Consider the following 19,142-nt stretch of genomic DNA (forward strand, 5'->3'; position numbering starts at 1 on the left):
TATAGCAGCGGTGTGTAGAGTGCTCAAGGATTGCAAAGTTGTACCAAAAATTTGAAATGTAGGTAATGTGATGTGCATGGAGATGACGTTTTCAGAGGGTCGGAGGTACAAACTTACTCTCGCAGGAAAGTCTCGAGTCCTGCACGTCGGTTTTCTGTAAACTTGTCGTCAAATCTTTTTAACAGTGTCTTCGATGGAAGGCGAGGCGGAGTCCTGGAGAAAGAAAATAACTTTAGTTGCAGGTAGCCATGTGTAACAGCAGAACGGCGTTTATAGATATTGTAAACATGTAAGCATTCGAGATCTAAGATTAGCTACACTAAAGCATCCTGTGTTCTTTCACCATAATTGCAAAAACAGAAACAGAATGCCTGTGTTCGTATCACATAGGAGTGGCCAGGAAGGGGGGGGGGGGGGGGGTATTCAACTCATCTCCCCGAAAATGTTCTATTTCGCGGTTCTATCTATCTATCTATCTATCTATCTATCTATCTATCTATCTATCTATCTATCTATCTATCTATCTATCTATCTATCTATCTATCTATCTATCTATCTATCTATCTATCTATCTATCTATCTATCTATCTATCTATCTATCTATCTATCTATCTATCTATCTATCTATCTATCTATCTATCTATCTATCTATCTATCTATCTATCTATCTATCTATCTATCTATCTATCTATCTATCTATCTATCTATCTATCTATCTATCTATCTATCTATCTATCTATCTATCTATCTATCTATCTATCTATCTATCTATCTATCTATCTATCTATCTATCTATCTATCTATCTATCTATCTATCTATCTATCTATCTATCTATCTATCTATCTATCTATCTATCTATCTATCTATCTATCTATCTATCTATCTATCTATCTATCTATCTATCTATCTATCTATCTATCTATCTATCTATCTATCTATCTATCTATCTATCTATCTATCTATCTATCTATCTATCTATCTATCTATCTATCTATCTATCTATCTATCTATCTATCTATCTATCTATCTATCTATCTATCTATCTATCTATCTATCTATCTATCTATCTATCTATCTATCTATCTATCTATCTATCTATCTATCTATCTATCTATCTATCTATCTATCTATCTATCTATCTATCTATCTATCTATCTATCTATCTATCTATCTATCTATCTATCTATCTATCTATCTATCTATCTATCTATCTATCTATCTATCTATCTATCTATCTATCTATCTATCTATCTATCTATCTATCTATCTATCTATCTATCTATCTATCTATCTATCTATCTATCTATCTATCTATCTATCTATCTATCTATCTATCTATCTATCTATCTATCTATCTATCTATCTATCTATCTATCTATCTATCTATCTATCTATCTATCTATCTATCTATCTATCTATCTATCTATCTATCTATCTATCTATCTATCTATCTATCTATCTATCTATCTATCTATCTATCTATCTATCTATCTATCTATCTATCTATCTATCTATCTATCTATCTATCTATCTATCTATCTATCTATCTATCTATCTATCTATCTATCTATCTATCTATCTATCTATCTATCTATCTATCTATCTATCTATCTATCTATCTATCTATCTATCTATCTATCTATCTATCTATCTATCTATCTATCTATCTATCTATCTATCTATCTATCTATCTATCTATCTATCTATCTATCTATCTATCTATCTATATATATATATATATATATATATATATATATATATATATATATATATATATATATATATATATATATATATATATATAACCACTTTTGTTTCTTATTTACATTCTATTGGTTCTAATACCCTCCCCTATACATTCCTTGGTATTACTGTCTGTTAGATCTCACTAACATTGTGTCAAAACACAGAAAAACGAGCCCTTAGGTATACACTTCTTTTCCTTCCTTCTATATATATATATATATATATATATATATATATATATATATATATATATATGCGCACACAAAACGCACATACGAATTTATATAAAGACTGTTTAAATCTGACCCCTGCCATCCACTTGTTCCCCTCTCCCCCACCCAACAAAAAACAATTCTTACACCCAATTCGCATAAGAAGAATTTCTTGTAGTTCTCGCACATTCTTAAAGCGTATAGTCAGACACCATCATCTCGAATGTCACAAATAACGGTGCCCGAATCGCGTCAGGATAATTAGGTGCTAGATGCAGCTGTGCACTATATTACGTAAGAATAGACATGAATGATGCTGTGCGCATGCTACAAAGAGCAATCTGGATGCATTCTGGCACCAAAAGACTGTCTTGAAGTAATTATAGTTCATCATCTTTTTCATCAACCTGACTACACTCACTGTAGAGCAAAGGCCTCTGACATGATCTACCAGTCAACCTGGTCTTGTTCCCAGACTGGCTTTAATCGCTCGATTACAACATACGCGACCTTTCATAAAAGGGAGATGATCTTTCGTCTCTCACATGGCTAGGGTGACTAAAATACTATACAGGTTATTGACCTGCATATTTACACTGTACTGTATGCTAAAAAAACGTGATTATTCCTTCACTAACCTCATAAGTCTTACGAAGTGAATTATAAGCGAAGTGTGACTGCTACACTCCTAGTTTACGGGAATAGCTGCGTGACTATAGTATACGTGCCGCTTACGTTTTGTAATGTTGTTGGCGAATGGGGCTAATGAGGAAGGCAGCACGCAAGTCGAGTCGGTTGTATTTTGTTCCGAAGGCGCCGCAGTATCCGCTGACGCCCTTTTGCATCGTATCTAGTTTCTGGTCTCCACTCGTTGGAGGGCAGAGCTCTGACGCGACGCGGTATATATGCCGCGTCGTGTTCGGTTGTATATGTATATGGTGTATATGTGTTCGGTTGTTTAGGATAGGCCTGATAAGTCGCCGATTTACAGTGGACAGTAAGCCCGGCTAAAAACGAACGCGCACATTGCTCACCGGAGTTCGTATGTATGGTTTAAGCTCAAGAACACCGCGAGACACGAATGCTGAAGAGCTAGATAAAAGGCGAGCGATCTGTGGAGGCAAGTATTCGAAAACAAGTCTCGGACATACAAGGAAGGCTGCAATTCCTTGAGTAGGCTTTTCAGGTGAACGAACTCCGAGTACCTCCTTCGAACCGTCGAACGTGACATGGTGAAGCAGCTGTTGTTCGTCTGCAAAAATACCATCACAATTCATTGTTGGATTGACGTGACGTGTTCATCTTTTTACTTATGGCGCATTTAAGTAATTCTTTTACAGTGGTTGGCTGAAATATCAGTTACTTTTGAGCTAGCAACATGACTGCTTACCTCAATAGAAATGTCATATGACGTGTAAACATCCCCTTTTACTTGGTGGACGATGGGGTTTCGCACGTTCACATCCAGGAAAGTCTGCAGAAAAAAAAAAACGCGGAGTATGAATCAGGTGTTCCGAATAACCACCGATCTTTGTTGCTTCAGCACGCGCAGAAGTATGTCAGAACAGGAAGGAAAATGAAGTTACGAAGAAAAAATTCATACAATCAATTCCTGACCAATCCCCCAGAGTCAGTATGAGCCATAAAAGATGTATCATCATCATCATCATCATCATCATCATCATCATCATCATCATCATTTACAGCAGCATCTCGCCATATATGTAAAATCAGACGTATCTCATACATCTTCGCAATCTGTTGCAAAATGGAAAAAAAAGTTAAATTATATTTTTAAATAAAAAATGCCTGGCCGGTCACTGAACTTATTTCGAATACCAAGTGGTGTAATAGTAAAAGCACGTTAAACGACCGTGCTTAAATAAGAAACATTGGTGGCGTGTGGAAAGAAACAACAAAAAGTTCTGTATAAGTGTTCACGAACATCCATTGTTGTGCAGAAGAGTGGCTTCAAAGTCGATATTTTATCCTTGACAAATTTAATTAGTAACTCGCCATGAAAGTCTAGCGTTGGACTCATCAGCAGCAAGCAGGCGAAAAGGCACATTCACCCGTAAGATTTAAGTAAATGTTAACCTGTATAGTGATCAGAAATATTATGCAGTGCCTACTGTGTTTTTTTGCAAGCATATTTCGTCTTATGGCACTCAAAACCCAAGAACTTACTCTCTTGTGCACCAAAACACGGAAGCAACGGCTTCCGTGTGATAAGAGATTATCAAGCACCAGAGAAAGAAAAAAAAAGATACGCAAAGTGTTTGCGTGGCAAGAAGCGAAAGGTGTTCAGCAAACCGCGCGAATTATCGTATCTAGTAAAGTTGTCAGTGCTCTGAGAGCGCACACTCGAGCGCGTCTGCTCGGAGCCACGGGATTTCCCAAATTCTTATCCTGTCCGGCAAATTTTCATCACACTGATGATTAGCATATTGTCGCCTAATAGTGACAGTGTATAGGAGGTATGCACTGATCCTTTATCTGCCAGGCGGCAACACCGTTCTCGCGCCATTTTGGAGGTCCGTTCGTAGCGCCGCCCCGCTGTCCATGTGTGTGCACAGGAGCGGTTTCCAGAAGTCTCTGTATAGTCTTCAAAATCGCCATACGTAACTTGGACAGAGTGCGTGCAGAGAGTTTTTTGCGCGTGCGGCGAGTGCACGGACCTACGAATTAATGACCCCGCCGTTGGTGTTAACTTGCCAATGACATCAAGTGCATACCCGCTACAGGTTTTCAAGAAGTGACTCTGCGTCGAATTGAAAGAGAATGTGCATTCTTTACTCTCATTTATAGAAAGATGTAGTTGGTAAGCGTCACCTTCTTCGCAAATTAAATGACAGAAAGTGCAACTGATACTCTGAACCGACAGCTTCATGCAACGCTGAATAGTCCAACCCCGCTTTTCTGTCTCATCGCAGCGTGGGACCAACGTTCGTTATCGTGTGGCGTACGATAGTTAAGGTCTCCGAGTACGTGATAAACAGACGCTACATCACTAGATAGCTACAAAACTGTAGTGTTTGCCACGTCAATGAAATCAATGCAGCACTCTCATGAGAGTTCGTGCTGGCAATGGTGACGAGAGGCACAGTTAGCTAACACACGGTGGTATCTGTTTCCAGGCGGACACTTGAATATATGTGATGTAAAACAGTGGAAATAAACTGTTACGAGAACAACTGAAAGTATAAGGTCTCTGCAAGTCTTTTGCCAGTGGCTACATGCACAACACGCGCTTAGTAAAAGGAAATGTAACATTACATACCCTAAAGCCAATCGAGAGGCTCAACTATACAAGTTCTCAACGTAAAAAAAAAAATATCACCGAGGTTTTATAAACGTGGCACCAACGATGAATAAAGTCGCTGTCATTTACTGTGGTCAAGGAAAACAATTGCGAAGTCGCGTTTTCCAGCGGTCACATCATTATCTAGAAACCGAGAGTTTAGAATTGCTCCGCAAAAACGCCTGCGATGAGACGCAAGCACGTGTAGCAACCCAATCCGACCGGCCAGCTGGCGCTGCGGTTCTCTATAGGCGTTTCACTGCACGTCGAGAGGAGAACTTCAGAGGGTGTTTCACTCGTGACCACGGCCACTGATCGTCTTTCTCTGCGCTCAAGTCATTGTCGAACGACAGCCGATAGCAACCGGTAGCGAGTGACATGCACAGCTGAATAACTCACTCAGGGCCTCAGACTAAATCTATTTACGGTGTCGTAATACATTAGTTCATCCCATGGTACGTAATGGTGCTACGAAAATGCAGCCAGCAGTATATACTTGAAGGCGCTGAAATTTGCCCGTTTGAAGTTTCGACCACGCCATGTAGGCCTTTCGTACTTCGTAGACACGGTTGCCACCAAGGGATTTACGTCACCCTTGTATGTAACACCTATGCCTGACTAGATAGCAAAGTACGCACACATATGGGTCCAGCATGCATAAATCTTGGTTTTGCGCCACGTTCACGTGGCATAAAAGCGAAAACAAATAGCGTAGCTGCCTTGCACTAACTTTCGTATACAGCAACTAAAAAAAAAACCAATGAACATGTTCCTTAGAAGTTTCGCTGATTGGCTTGATATGCTCAGGTAAGACAAAACAATGTAGGCTAGCTTAGTTCACAGGAGTCATGAAAAGCGAACGTCATTGTGCTGAATGCACGTCACTAAATAAGGCGAGCTAGCGCTACGGTTGTAGGAGTGATCACAATGCAGCGAATGAAGCCACCACGTGCCGGCGAAACCTTTCCCGTTATACAGAACAATACGCCGTTGCATAAACTACTTCCGCATGCTTAAACGGCATTGACGCGAGCTTTGCCAGCTGTTCTCCTACCTGTCTGTCGTAAAGTATGACGTTGGATGAATCGCACGCCTCGCTCCCGCTTCTGGACGAGACGCTGGCATCGTCGCTGATGCTCAAAATGTTGCTACTGTCGTCGCAGAAGTCGTTCGACGAACGGCGCGGCGGCTTGAGGATGCCCTTGCGGCGTCTAGAAGACTTGGTCTTCTGTGCTTCGCACAGGCAGGGTGCTGCTGTTAAGTGCATCTTGGATGGCGTTGGGCCCTTAAGAAACGGTGTATTCGAGGACGATTACGGTCTTCGTTCTTACAAGACTGCCCCAGTGGGAGGCTTGCTGTCTCGGCCTTAGCACCTTTGGCGCTCTTCTTCGTAAGCAACAGTTCTATGATAATGAGGCTGTTTAGTATAGGAAGTGATGATTTGCCAGCGCGGCTCAAAGCTAAGAGAAGGTGCAGACTCGGGGGTGTACGAGTGGGCACAAGTGCGATCTTCGGAGTGGAAGAGCCAGTCTTTTATCCAGACAGGAAGATGCTCTCTCTGCGCAACGATTAAGCGTCTGGAGCTTCGGTTCAGTAGCCCTCGACTTTTTACGTCCGATCGGCGGAGCATGGGATGAGGAGAGTGTGAGAAGAGAATGAGAAGAACAAAGAAGTTGTGGTTTTTGGGGAGGAGCACTCGGCGTGGTGAAAGCTTATCCTGATCTGCACAAGGAGAGGGAGCAGGGTGTACGTGAGAAGCGAGCTGTGATAGAGGCAGTTCAAGAGAAGAGCCGTTGTCGAGAAGCGATAATCGGCACGGTCCATTGTTTTGGAAGGACGTCACGAGCCCGATTGCTTCACCAGGCTCAGGGCTGTGTGCTTTTCCTCGCATGGCCGATCGCTTGAAAGTCCAGATGCTCAGATGTCATCCTCTTTGCTCCAGGGCCGAATAGATGGCGCACCTAACACTGCTGTGGTGTTTGATGCATGTCACGAAATATTCTCAGCCACTGCTATAGAGTAATTATACTGCTTTGATATGGTTGATGCAGTAGATATCCTGATTGCAAGGTTTTGTCCAAAGAATGCATGGTGAATGATCAAGGACTTCTTTTGACAAATGCATATTGGTATTGGATAGAAGTACCTATGTCGAGAAGGTAACCTTGCTTGTGTATTTCAGCGGATGCATTAGTTGATGTCGCTTGGATGTGGCAAAGTATTATCCGTTGATCAATTCCTTTGTTCATTTTATTTGCAATATAAAAATATTGTGGGAGACTAGGACAAGAATAAGCTGATTAATCTTTAAGCAAGCTCTAGAAGTAGGGACAAGTCATCAAAGGAATTTAGAAATTGTCTTGCCGAACGTAGCGTATCTAGACGTCTTGAGCGTGTTCACATAACTTCATTAATTAGCATGCCGAATGAGCTCGCCAGTGGAGTTCAAGACATATCAAAAAGACGACATGACCTAGAAATGGAAGAGAACAGACAAACAAAGTATGTTGATCTTCCCATGCACGCACTTGCGATACTGCAGCAGCTGCGCAGCGATTACAAGAACCGTTTTTCTTGCTTCGTGTTACAGAACGCCACGATAAAGCATCGCTACCGTATGAAAGCACTCGAATTATGTACCGTGTTTAAACAGTCTCACCACGATTCCAAAACTTCTATTTCACAAAGAGAAAGAGAGAGAGCATGAGTTGAACTGTTTAACTTCATGTGGATCATAGGAAGCGCTTTGTGTTCCTCTCGTCTATGATGTCAATATGCTTTTCACACTTGTCTTGAGTGATATCGCCAAGGGTCCTTGTATAGGGGGTCCATAAGATATTTTTTTCTGGTTGAGGGTGCGGTGAAACGGAGCAACATTCGTTGTCTGAGACTGAACTTCCAACAGAGTCGGAGAGTATCTTCCTAGATGACGTTTGCTTGGATCACGTATCAAGCCGATAGCACGATCGCTCATACGCAGTAGGCGGGATAGTCGCTGTAGTTCGCTGGACAAGTTGTTTGTTGGATGGTCAAATGATTCAGTCTAGTGCTGTGCTGTTTTTGTCGACAGATCATTTACGTATTCTTCAAAAGGTTTAGATCCTAAAGTGCACAGTGCGGGCTAGAAGACATTTATAAGAACAATAATACAGTGCTTCGCTCCTATAGTTATACACTCAATTTTTACTATTGATTTCAGGGGATGGCAGAAGCGTGCAACCAGATTTTTTCCCTCCCAGTCTCCTATGAAACGCGATATTAAAGTAGCACTGTTCATTCTACTGCAACTACGCAGGTAGAATTAAGGAAAAATATAAGTTCAAGACAATGAAACATGTATCCGTCGAAAGGTAGGCGGAAGCACTCTTATCAGGTAGCTGATTATCAGGCTTCCGTGTATCATTCCGTATATCAAACTGCAACGCAAAAATTTGCGCCCTCTAAAATGCCTTATCAGCCATTCAGTTATTAGTCATCCGGCTTTTTTCTGTCCCAGAAACGAGGTCCGAAGGTTTGCGTCAATAAAATTGATTTTGTGCGCCTATATCATTTATATATGCGAGCCAAATGCATTTTGCAGCGCCGTAACGTAATGTTTACCTATAGCAAGCTCCTTTTGATTATTTATATATGACTCGGTTTGAGGGAAGTCAGTCACTATGCCCTTTAAACGCTCCCAAAACGTATTTAAAGTATTTAAAAACGAGCCTTGCTTCAATTACGTTAAATCACCCTCTCGCATTAACATTGGTCAGAGCATGCCATGCTTGTAAAAAATCCTGTACAGTTTGCCTGCCCTGTTAGTCACTCCTTATGAAATGCGTAACGCACCAAGCCACCTTGGAGATAAAAATCTAAAAAGCGCGTCACTAAAAATTTTTGGTTCACGAAATATATTATACGAATGCTATTAGTGTTAATATATTTATAGTATCAACTAAGCAGTGGATAATTTTTGATTTTCGCCGAAATTCTGGATTGTAAAAATTTCAGTTTTATTTGGGTATTTCCACTCTCGGCTGCAACGCATCGAGTGCCGACGTTCTATTTTCTGATTATCTCTGCGATGTTAGCTATCGTCAAAGCTCGTGAGTCACAGATTACCTGCGCACTTCGATATTGCCGTACCGCCCTTCAGTGGACGAAGGAAAGTACAGATAACAATTTAGCGAAAGCTGACCAATTCCCACTCTCGTATCACGCAAAGCGCTAAGCTACACATATAAGTCAAGGACCTTTAGCAGCGGATAAAAAAGGATCTTGTGCAGTAGCGCTTTCGTTTCAGCTCAAGTTCATAAATACCGTTTGCAGGGCGCTGCGAGTATACTATGTATCTCTGCAAAGGTTTCAGGTTGCAGTGCCCATTACGCTACTAATTACCTGTAGTCTTGGCGATTGAGAACAGTCAGCCAAGAAAGTGTACTACGTGGTTGGTTTTACGGCAACCCCAGGTACTGAACAGCGGCTATTGTAGAAATGATGGGTTGAAAGGTAAATCTACAAGAAATGGCACCTTTTTGACGACATGCAACAAGTTTGCCGGTGCTTCGACTAAACAATTGGATAATTTATTGGATTTCACAAGACCCACGAACACTAGTCTGAAATACATCTATACGCTCTCATATTGGAAACGAGTACGCCGAATACCAGACTGTGGGCGAGTCATAGAAGGCGGTTACGATTCACGTTTATCGCGCGGACACCTAACTGTCGCTAACCTTCACCCACGTACCGTGAAAGCACGTTTAAAACTTTGTACGAACGGACTGCTAATATCAGAAAAGTACTGGTCTGTCGGAAGGCCTGTGCACATCTTTCAAAGGTTCGACGGTCAAAGAAACAACCTCAACATTTCCAGAGCAAAGCATTTTTCCGAAACCAGCTCCTGTACCGTTGTTCGAAGCAACTTCCGGGTCATGTTGGACGCCAACGCCGTGCATTCTTGGCTGGCGCACTGGAAATTGCTGCCGTCCGGGCAAAAAGGTTGCAGCAGGAAGCATTCGTGGCGCCTAGTCACCATTTCCAAAACGCGATGCTCCGCTTCGGTCCCTCATGGTAGGCGGCGCCTGCGTTTCCTTTGCCCCATCGCTTCCTTCTTTCTATACGACATACGGCTGGAAGTAAGCACTGTGTATTTCACTGTGGTGGCCGACATGTTGCGAAATATGGAGTTCATATTTAACAAAGCGCCAAGGAAGTCGGCGAGCTTTTTGGCCGGTATCCGGCGATAAAAGGCTTCCGAAGAACGTCACCCATGCGGATGTTTGCTAAGCGCTGTAGGAATTGTGGCGAATGCGTACATTAGTATGCAGCTAAATTCGAACAACGTTCGCGACACGCGTGCTTCGTTCAAAGGCCGCAGCGGCCAAGATCAGTTGGCAAGCGCGAAAGTGATCATGACGCTGGGCGCTCAAGCGGAAAGGTATATATGGGAATTCCATACGTCACATTCATATCAGCAGATTGCACGCAACCTTTGATTAAGTAGTTCCAGCTCATATTACAAGATAACAGATTTTTATGTTTCCGGAACGTGATAATTCAGCCGCTGCTTATCTGCTACATCGCTATGCACCCGCTCGGTAATACGTACCGCAAAATCCAGAGCAAGCGCCCCACGAGGGCGCATAAAAGTGTAGGATTCCTTGTTGTACACAAGGACAAAACTGACAGTTTTAACTGATTTGTGCGTTTATATATATATATATATATATATATATATATATATATATATATATATATATATATATATATATATATATATATATATAGTCTAGTAGATCCTCCGTGAGCGGTCACAACGTGGTTTATTTCGACGTTTCGGCCTAGAGTCTGGCCTTCATCAGGAATAATATATATATATATATATATATATATATATATATATATATATATATATATATATATATATATATATATATATATATATATATATATATATATATATATCACAGTCACAGCGAAAGCTAGAATAGTGGGCTTTCTGAGCCTTTTCATCTGTCTCTGCTTATTTCTAATATTTCTCTCTCTCTCTCTCTAAATATATATATAGTTCTTACCTGGTATTTGTTTCCTTCTTCCCTCTATATTTAATGCTTTCTCTCCATTTCATTTTCTGTTTCTCCTTTTTATTTCTCCTTTTCGTTCTCTCTATATCTCTCTATGCTAAACTTTACTCTATCCCTCTCTTCTCTTCCCTTTCCCACGTCCTCGAGGCTGTGCTATGTTCTGATAATGTGCCTGGATAGCCGAGTGGTTAAGACACTCGCGTAGAACCGTCGGTATGCGTTAGAATCTCGCCCCTAGGGCCGGCGAAGCGCCCCTAAAATTTCTATATTTCCTTTTTTTTTTCTGCACTCATCGCGCTGATCAGAGTGATTGCATGCCGCGCCTAAGAAATAGGCGCACTTGTTCTGAGAGTGAAGCATGAGATGAAGAGGGCGTTGAAGTAGAGAACGAAGAGAGCGCGTGGCCGTTCATAATGATCGATTCCTGTTCAAGTCTCATGGATCGCCTCAAAGAGGTCGCCTGTTAATAAAATTAGGTGGACGAACTGATATCGACTGAGCGAGGAAATACATCACTCAGTCAGACGAAGGGCACGCACAGAATGACCAGAGCAGCGACGGGTGTCTCAGTATGCGTGTGTTTTGTGCATTTCATTGAAGTCACTGAAGCAGCCGTGCACCAGCATGGCGGGTCGTGATGTCTGCGATGCCCCATTAATGTCATCGAAGCGTCGCATGCCGGTTCTTTCGTTATTCACCCTGGGAGGTGAACATCCCACGTCGTTGTCACACTTGAGCAGTTCAGCCACTGAGTATACGTTCAGAAGCTGCGTCCATGACTAATTGATATGCGTGATTTAACGTCTCAAAACAACCATATGATTATGAGAGACGCCTTAGTGAAGGGATCCGGAAATTTCGACCAGCTGGGGTTTTTCAACGTGCATCCAAATCTGAGCACACGGTCCTACAGCATTTTCACCTTCATCGAAAATGCAGCCGCCGCAGCCGGGAATCGATCCCGGGACCTGCGGGTCAGCAGCCGAGTACTTTAGCCACCAGACCACCGTGGCGGGGCAAGCTGCGTCCATGACATGAGCACACAGACTTCAGTAAAAGGTAATGTTGTGAACGTCGTCAGTCCAAGTAGTGAGAACGCGATGTTTCCGTTGTACGAGATAACGGATGAAATGAGAGCGTCGTATGTATGCTAAACCTTTGCCGGGCTTTACCACCGCGATAGCTATGTTGATAACGACGAGGAAAAAACGCAGTTCACGCTTGCCATAATTATTGCGAAATTTATTTGCTTTGCTGTAGTTACGCATGTGACATGCCTTGACTTATCTCTCAGCGAAAGTGAAATGTTGCGTGCCTCCTAAAACGAACGCGCTGAAACTTACCGTAGCTTTTGTGTTTTTTTCTTTTATTCTATAATTCATACCGAAGGCGCAAAAATATGACACTATGACTAAGGCCAACGTAAAGAGCTACCGGCGATGCTGACGTGCATACGCGCAATACAAATGAATTGAGCAGAAAAATGGCCTTGGAAGCGAATCAGGACGCCATTGGTTAATTTCGCCTGCCTCTACATGGCTGCATGTTTTTTTTTTCTTTTAGACGGGAAGAGTCTTATGGTCGAGCTCAATCCGGTGTGCGGCGTGATCAGCCTTACAGCGCACGCACCCCCGTCCCCCTCTCTCACCTCGCAATGCCGACGCAGGCAGATATGCTTGGTCCAAGCCATCTCTGCCGACGAAACTATCATTAACATGCTCTTCACCATTGTTAGAGAGCCATGCTGGTTATAAACAGACTAATAATTGAATAAATATTGATACTGGGATCTTCAATAAAGATTTGCCAGAACGTTAAAGTTTCGACCTAAAACCCGAAACAAAGCGCTACGCTAGGGAAGAGTGACCGCCTTAAACATTGCAAGCGAGCGCTGAACGTGGCTTCGATCGCACAAAAGGGTCGTTGTTGCAACAGAACATTCAACGTGAAATTCGCAAGGAACACGTTTGCCCTCTGTACAGAAAGGTGCCCGTCTGTTTGAGACAGACATGCAGGTATTAGTTTGAGAATAAGCCCCGTATACACCGAAAAAAAAAAAAACTCGCGAAGCAATAAATTCTAACCATTCAAACAATTTCGATGGCTGGATAGGAGCAGTCATTAACGTACCACCAGCATTCTCTACGCCTGCGTTTAATAAAGCAATTTCAACCAGGAACGTTTTCGCGAACCTATATTCATTCGTGGCCTTAGAATGATATGGTGGCAAGTTTGGCAAACGTTCGGAATTATAGGTTTGCTAGTCACATGAACAAAATCACTTATGTAAAAATATATGAAAAAACGTGGCTGATCCCCCCCTATAAAAGAATCGCTATAACACGAAAGTGAAACATTTCTTTAAAGCGGTAGTTGTGCGTTTACTGTGCTTTGTTCCAGCAACAAACGCGCAAAGTGACGTTAGGAAGGCCAAGCAGCTCGAAACTTGCAGAAAGCACGCATTGAATTAGCATACACAGGACGAGCGCGGGCTAACAACTGTCACAATCCTTCCTGCGTCGTGTGCCAGCAGCGCGCTCCTTTCGTCAATGCGGCCGTTGCCGCTTGAGAAGCGACCTTCGTCTTCACCCGAATTCTGATAAGCGCGCGCGCAGGAGAGACCACGCTCCGTGGGGGCGGCGACCTTAAGAGCACGTCGAACAGGCTGGCAAACATACGCCAAGCCAGCCCTGTACAATTATTGACGACGAATATATGTGGGGTTTAACGTCCCAAAACCACCATATGATTATGAGAGACGCCGTAGTGGAGGGCTCCGGAAATTTTGACCACCTGGGGTTCTTTAACGTGCACCCAAATCTGAGCACATGGGCCTACGACATTTCCACCTCCATCGGAAATGCAGCCGCCGCAGCCGGGATTCGAACCCGCGACCTGCGGGTCAGCAGTCGAGTACCTTAGCCACTAGACCACTACGGCGGGGCCCCTGTACAATTATTCTATATCACGGTAAATACCAAGTCACTACAGGCAACACGCCCCCTTCGATTCCCCGAGCATGCATTTCTTTTTTTTTCTTTTGGTATTAAAAGCTTGAACAGGTGGATGGTCGATGCTGTACACTATCTCAATTTATCTCTTCGCTTGCGATAACGAGCACGGTGAGACAAGACCTCCGCTCCCGCATTAGTTTTAGTTTACGCAGACATTTCAGGACGCCCACAGGGCTGCTGGAACAAAAGAACGCGTTGAAGGATGGCCGATTGATTACCTGCCAAATCGACACCTTCATACCTTCCATTTATATTGACCAACTCGTCTACGCGTTCAATTGGCATCATTGGTGCTTAGACTAGTGCACAGAGATAGAACAAAAAAAGAAGTGGCGTGTTTGCGCAGCCAAAGGTGAAGTGTAAAAAGCGACAGACGAGGAGTGGAAATCAGAGCGAATACCGTTTCGTCAAAAGCTGCTCTCGCAAGTTGCATGTCGTCAGAGATGCTATTCGTATCTGCGATTGGCACACCTGCTATAGCGACGTGTTCGCGGCAGAGAAGCTTGAAATTCGTTGCGCGGTGTCAGCAAACAGTCACGTGTCTCGACACGCTTTTGCTAAAGTTGCTTCGTAGCAAACGTGCAGGCAGGGCCTCTGTTACGACTGGGGCGTTGTTTCCCTCGGGAACCTTGTACTATGCAGCTGTAGCGTAAAGCAAAGCGTCGTACTAGCGCAGATTAAATGGTTTATTCGATTTTAAGCGATAATAAACGTATAAAAAAATTTCGCGTCCATTACGTAATTTCTTTCACCGTTCATCATCAGTTAGCTAAACCCACCCCGGTGGTCCAAAAGCTAAAGCCCTCGGCTGCTGACCCCGGAGGTCGCGGGACCGAATCCTCTCCGTGGCGGCCGCAATTTCGATGGAGGCGGAAATGCAAAGGCCCGCGTGCTTAGATTTCGGTGCACGTGAAAGAACCCCAGCTAGTCAAAATTTTCCGAGTCCTCCACTACGGCGTTTCTCAGTCCTTTGGTGGTTTTACGACGTTAAACCCCAACAGTTAATAGTTAGTCCACGATACAGTGCAAATGTGGACAATTACTTGTACCGTCAACGGAACCTACGTTCACATCCTAGGAAAAGGGATTAAAATCGCATGGCATGAAATATTTACGGCCATTCACGATGCGGCGTTTGCTGTAAGTTAAAACAGAAAACCGAAATAATACTAACGGCATATTCTCGCAGCTTCACTTACCATATCGTTGACGCTTCGCGCGTTCGCAGCCAGAGCGAGGGGTGTTTGGCAGCAGCGAACAACAAAGGAACAGGAACGACCTCAGCTCGCGCGGCTCTCAGCTGCTTGTCGAAGAGGGCACGAGATAAAACGAAGACGACGACGACAGCAGCAGCCAGCCGTGCACTTGTGTTCGGGAACGATGTGGGCACGCAAAGAGCGAAGGCCAGCACTTGCCCGTCAACGCGGCGTTTCAGACAGGGTGCTAGCTACGCGAGGGGTTTCCCCGCTGCTGTCGCTTTTGTTGAGATGCTCTCTCCCTACTGACACTAGCGCCTGCGCGCTGCTTGCCAGCTGCGATCGCTTGCGTAGTACAATCGGCGCAGCAATGTGTGCGCGTGCGCCTTCCACTTCGCGCGATCAGCCAGCCTAGCGCCTGTTTTACGAGTAACGCGCAGCGATGAGCCTAAGCTGCCCTTTGTCTGGAGTGATTAGCTACGCGGATAACTGATAATAGAAAAGTCAGTCGATACTCTCCCTCTTCTCTGAACTGGAAGAGAAGCCGTGCTATGTGAAACGTGTTCGCGTACTGCCGACCACGGTGTTCTCTTTTCGTGGTGTTGCCCCGCCGTGGTGGTCTAGTGGCTAAGGTACTCGGATGCTGACCCACAGGTCACGGGATGAAATCCCGGCTGTGGCGGCTGCATTTCCGATGGAGGCGGAAATGTCGTAGGCCCGTGTGCTCAGATTTGGGTGCACGTTAAAGAACCCCAGGCGGCCGAAATTTCCGGAGCCCTCCACTACGGCGTCTCTCATAATCATATGGTGGTTCTGGGCCGTTAAACCCCACAAATCAATCAATCATCTTTTCGTGGTGTCGAAGTACTTTTTCCGAGGCGAGCATGAAGCGCCAAGGTTTAGGGACCTTCGCTGAGTAGGTTGACTTTTCCAATAGCGGAAGAGAGAAAGCTTCTGGTGAAAAAAAAAAAAAAAGCTCCCTCCGTGCGAATCATTGAAGAGAAAGTTTTTAGGACCAGTTTGGGTGCATTGACCTATCATCTGCCTGCGAATTGTCAACGAAGACTCCATGAACGCAGCCGTAATCTTCTCTGGGATGTTGTTGGTATGCGTGGCCCACCAAAATCACTGTTACGTCACCTTTCCTACTTTTTTTCCACCAGTCCAGAAACGAGTTGATTTTTCTATTTTGTCCAGTAAGCGAAAAGTCATCATCAATTATAAATGTTTGCGTTTTATGTCCCAGTACTGCTATATGATTGTGAGTAACACCATAGTGGAGGGCTCCGGAAGTTTCGACCCCCTAGAGTTCCTTATCGCGCTCCTATATACTAGGTACACGAGCCTAAAGCATTTCGGCCCCATCGAAATAAGGCCGCTATGGCTGGAATAAAATTCATTTGTAAGGGGGTACAACGAATTAAGAAAAAAAAAAGCGACAGCCGAGCCGGTTAGTGTCTCGCATGCCAAGCGAGACCGCATGAACGGAAGATAAGTAGTCGCTTACTAGGGCCGTATATGGCTAGATTTTCCGCATTCAGACTTTGTCAAAAAAAAACTTCTTTCTATATTTTTGGGTAAAGCAGTCGAGAATTTGAATTATTGTATACAGTTGCTCTACGAATAAACAAAGAAGAAAACCCCGAACCGATTGAGAACTTCCCATCTTGAACTGCTACGTGGAGATACATGAGCATCATAGTATTTATTTATTATTATTTTTATTATTTTATCATCAACATACTGTTAATGCTTTTGCAAGGGTTTTACCGGAGTGGTACGTAGCAAAAATGGGGATGGCATTGTCCAATACCGTTCACATTCACTTATTAATTTGGAATTGTACAAAGCAGCCTCGCTTTGTCGTAACGACGTGCAAACATTGCATCAATTTTTTCGGCAAAATAAATATTTTAGGATTCAGCGCGCTTAAACTAAGCACACTTTCCCCCTTGGCTTACCTATCATTTGGAGGATTGGGTGTATAACACCGGTGTGATTAAATATTTTTTTTGGGTTTGTCATGCAAAATTAAAAGGTGATCATGCATCTCACCTTAATGGAAATGTTTCAGAGTAAAATAATTCTGACCAGAGGTATTTGTATTTTTACGAGCACATAAATTTATGTTTTTGCCTTCCACCCCAACTGTAATGCTTCTGCCATGACCGGAAAGCGAGCCCGTGTCCTTGTATTTCTGCGACGCAAGGCCATGTCGCCAAGCACACAAGTCGCATATGGGGCAGTGATTAGATTCGCCAACATTCTTATGAATCTGCTTTTGCCCATAACGGTTTGGAGGCGTAAATAAAGTACGTTATCAAAGTAACAAGAACCCGCAGCATAACCCTGACATCTTCATGAATAACGAGTCATTTTGCTTGCAGAAACGAACAACTGGCATTCTCTTATGATAATGATATCTGGGGTTTAACGTCCCAAAACCATCATACGATTATGAGAGACGCCGTAGTGGGGGCGCTTCGGAAATATCGACCACCTGGGGTTCCTTAACCTGCACCCCAATCAGAGTAGACAGGTCTACAGCATTTTCGCCTCCATCGAAAATGCAGGTGCCGCAGCAGGGATTCGATCCCGCGACCTGCGGGTTAGCAGCCGAGTACATTACCCACTAGACTACCGCGGCACCATTCTCTTTTTTTATATTCTTAAATTATTGTGTTTACCGATGTATATATCATATCAATGCATGCTCCCGAGATACCGCATATAACAGATCGTGGATCAATTCTAAGTTCATTTGTCATCAATATCAGTTTTTTTTTCTGCCGTTGTATCATCCACGCACGTGACAGTTAAATAATATCTGGTCGTTCTTTTAGTACCGAATGCCAAAAAAATCAAAGTTGCAGTGACTGAAGGATAATGTTATCGGTGTAACTATAAGTGACACTTCGTTGTCCGGGCATTATCACAGTCAGCTGAGAGGCACCACGTGAGAGCTGCAGGGATGAGCTACGTGTCGTCATCGCACTGTATTGTTCTGTGTACCACGCCGCTTGTCGAGCTGTGGTGAATATGGTGGTGATAAGGAGGCCAGCGACGTTTGTCACGGGAATTACCTGTGCTATAAATCAGATAGCGCGCTATCGCGGCGTGCGGGAAAGCGAGTTTATCTCCTACGGCTTTATCTCGTGAAAGACCTGTGACGGAATCGGCACATTGTTAGAGCAGTGGAGGAACGGGTTCATTTTGCTCAATTTATGTATTATTATGTGCTAATAGGATTGTCTGGAGCAGACGCGAGGGAACGGACAGCAGTCACAAGCGTTCAGAGCAGTAACCACGAGTTAATCCATGGCGCTGGCGGAACATCTGAGTCACCAGTCGCTTTTCGGTGGTTGGGGATATAGATCCTTCCGACGGAGTGGGTGGTCTTTTGTCAATTTCAGTTCATTTCAATTTACGTCACTATTAGCACACAACAGTTAAACGACAATGAGTAATATTGTCTATGCTTTTCTTGATATGATTGTCTGGTCAACTCATTTGAAGGCGTTTTCTTGAATACACATAAAAAAAGTTAGATTGTACACTGTGCGTGTGTAGCAATGTAGGCAACCACCGAGACTGAAACATG

General features: G+C 43.5%; 1 protein-coding gene across 4 annotated transcripts in view; it reads right to left on the minus strand.

Annotated features, from left to right (window-relative positions):
• The window catches only part of LOC142814142 (uncharacterized), an 88,424-nt gene that overhangs the window by 3,279 nt on the left and 66,003 nt on the right, over window positions 1-19,142 (minus strand). Inside the window, exons 1-4 of one of the 4 annotated variants that reach the window (XM_075892088.1) lie at window positions 15,545-15,860; window positions 3,350-3,433; window positions 3,111-3,211; window positions 118-213 (exon numbers count right to left, since the gene is read on the minus strand). In XM_075892088.1, coding sequence (XP_075748203.1) covers window positions 118-213; window positions 3,111-3,211; window positions 3,350-3,433; window positions 15,545-15,547 — 284 coding nt within the window. In that variant the 5' untranslated portion in view covers window positions 15,548-15,860. Of the gene's footprint in view, window positions 1-117; window positions 214-3,110; window positions 3,212-3,349; window positions 3,434-6,314; window positions 6,837-15,544; window positions 15,861-19,142 lie in introns of those variants that run through there. The other 3 variants (XM_075892086.1, XM_075892085.1, XM_075892087.1) reach the window with 3 other exon arrangements.

This window comes from Rhipicephalus microplus, chromosome 4 (genome assembly GCF_043290135.1).
Source record: "Rhipicephalus microplus isolate Deutch F79 chromosome 4, USDA_Rmic, whole genome shotgun sequence".
NCBI classification, from domain to species: domain Eukaryota; kingdom Metazoa; phylum Arthropoda; class Arachnida; order Ixodida; family Ixodidae; genus Rhipicephalus; species Rhipicephalus microplus.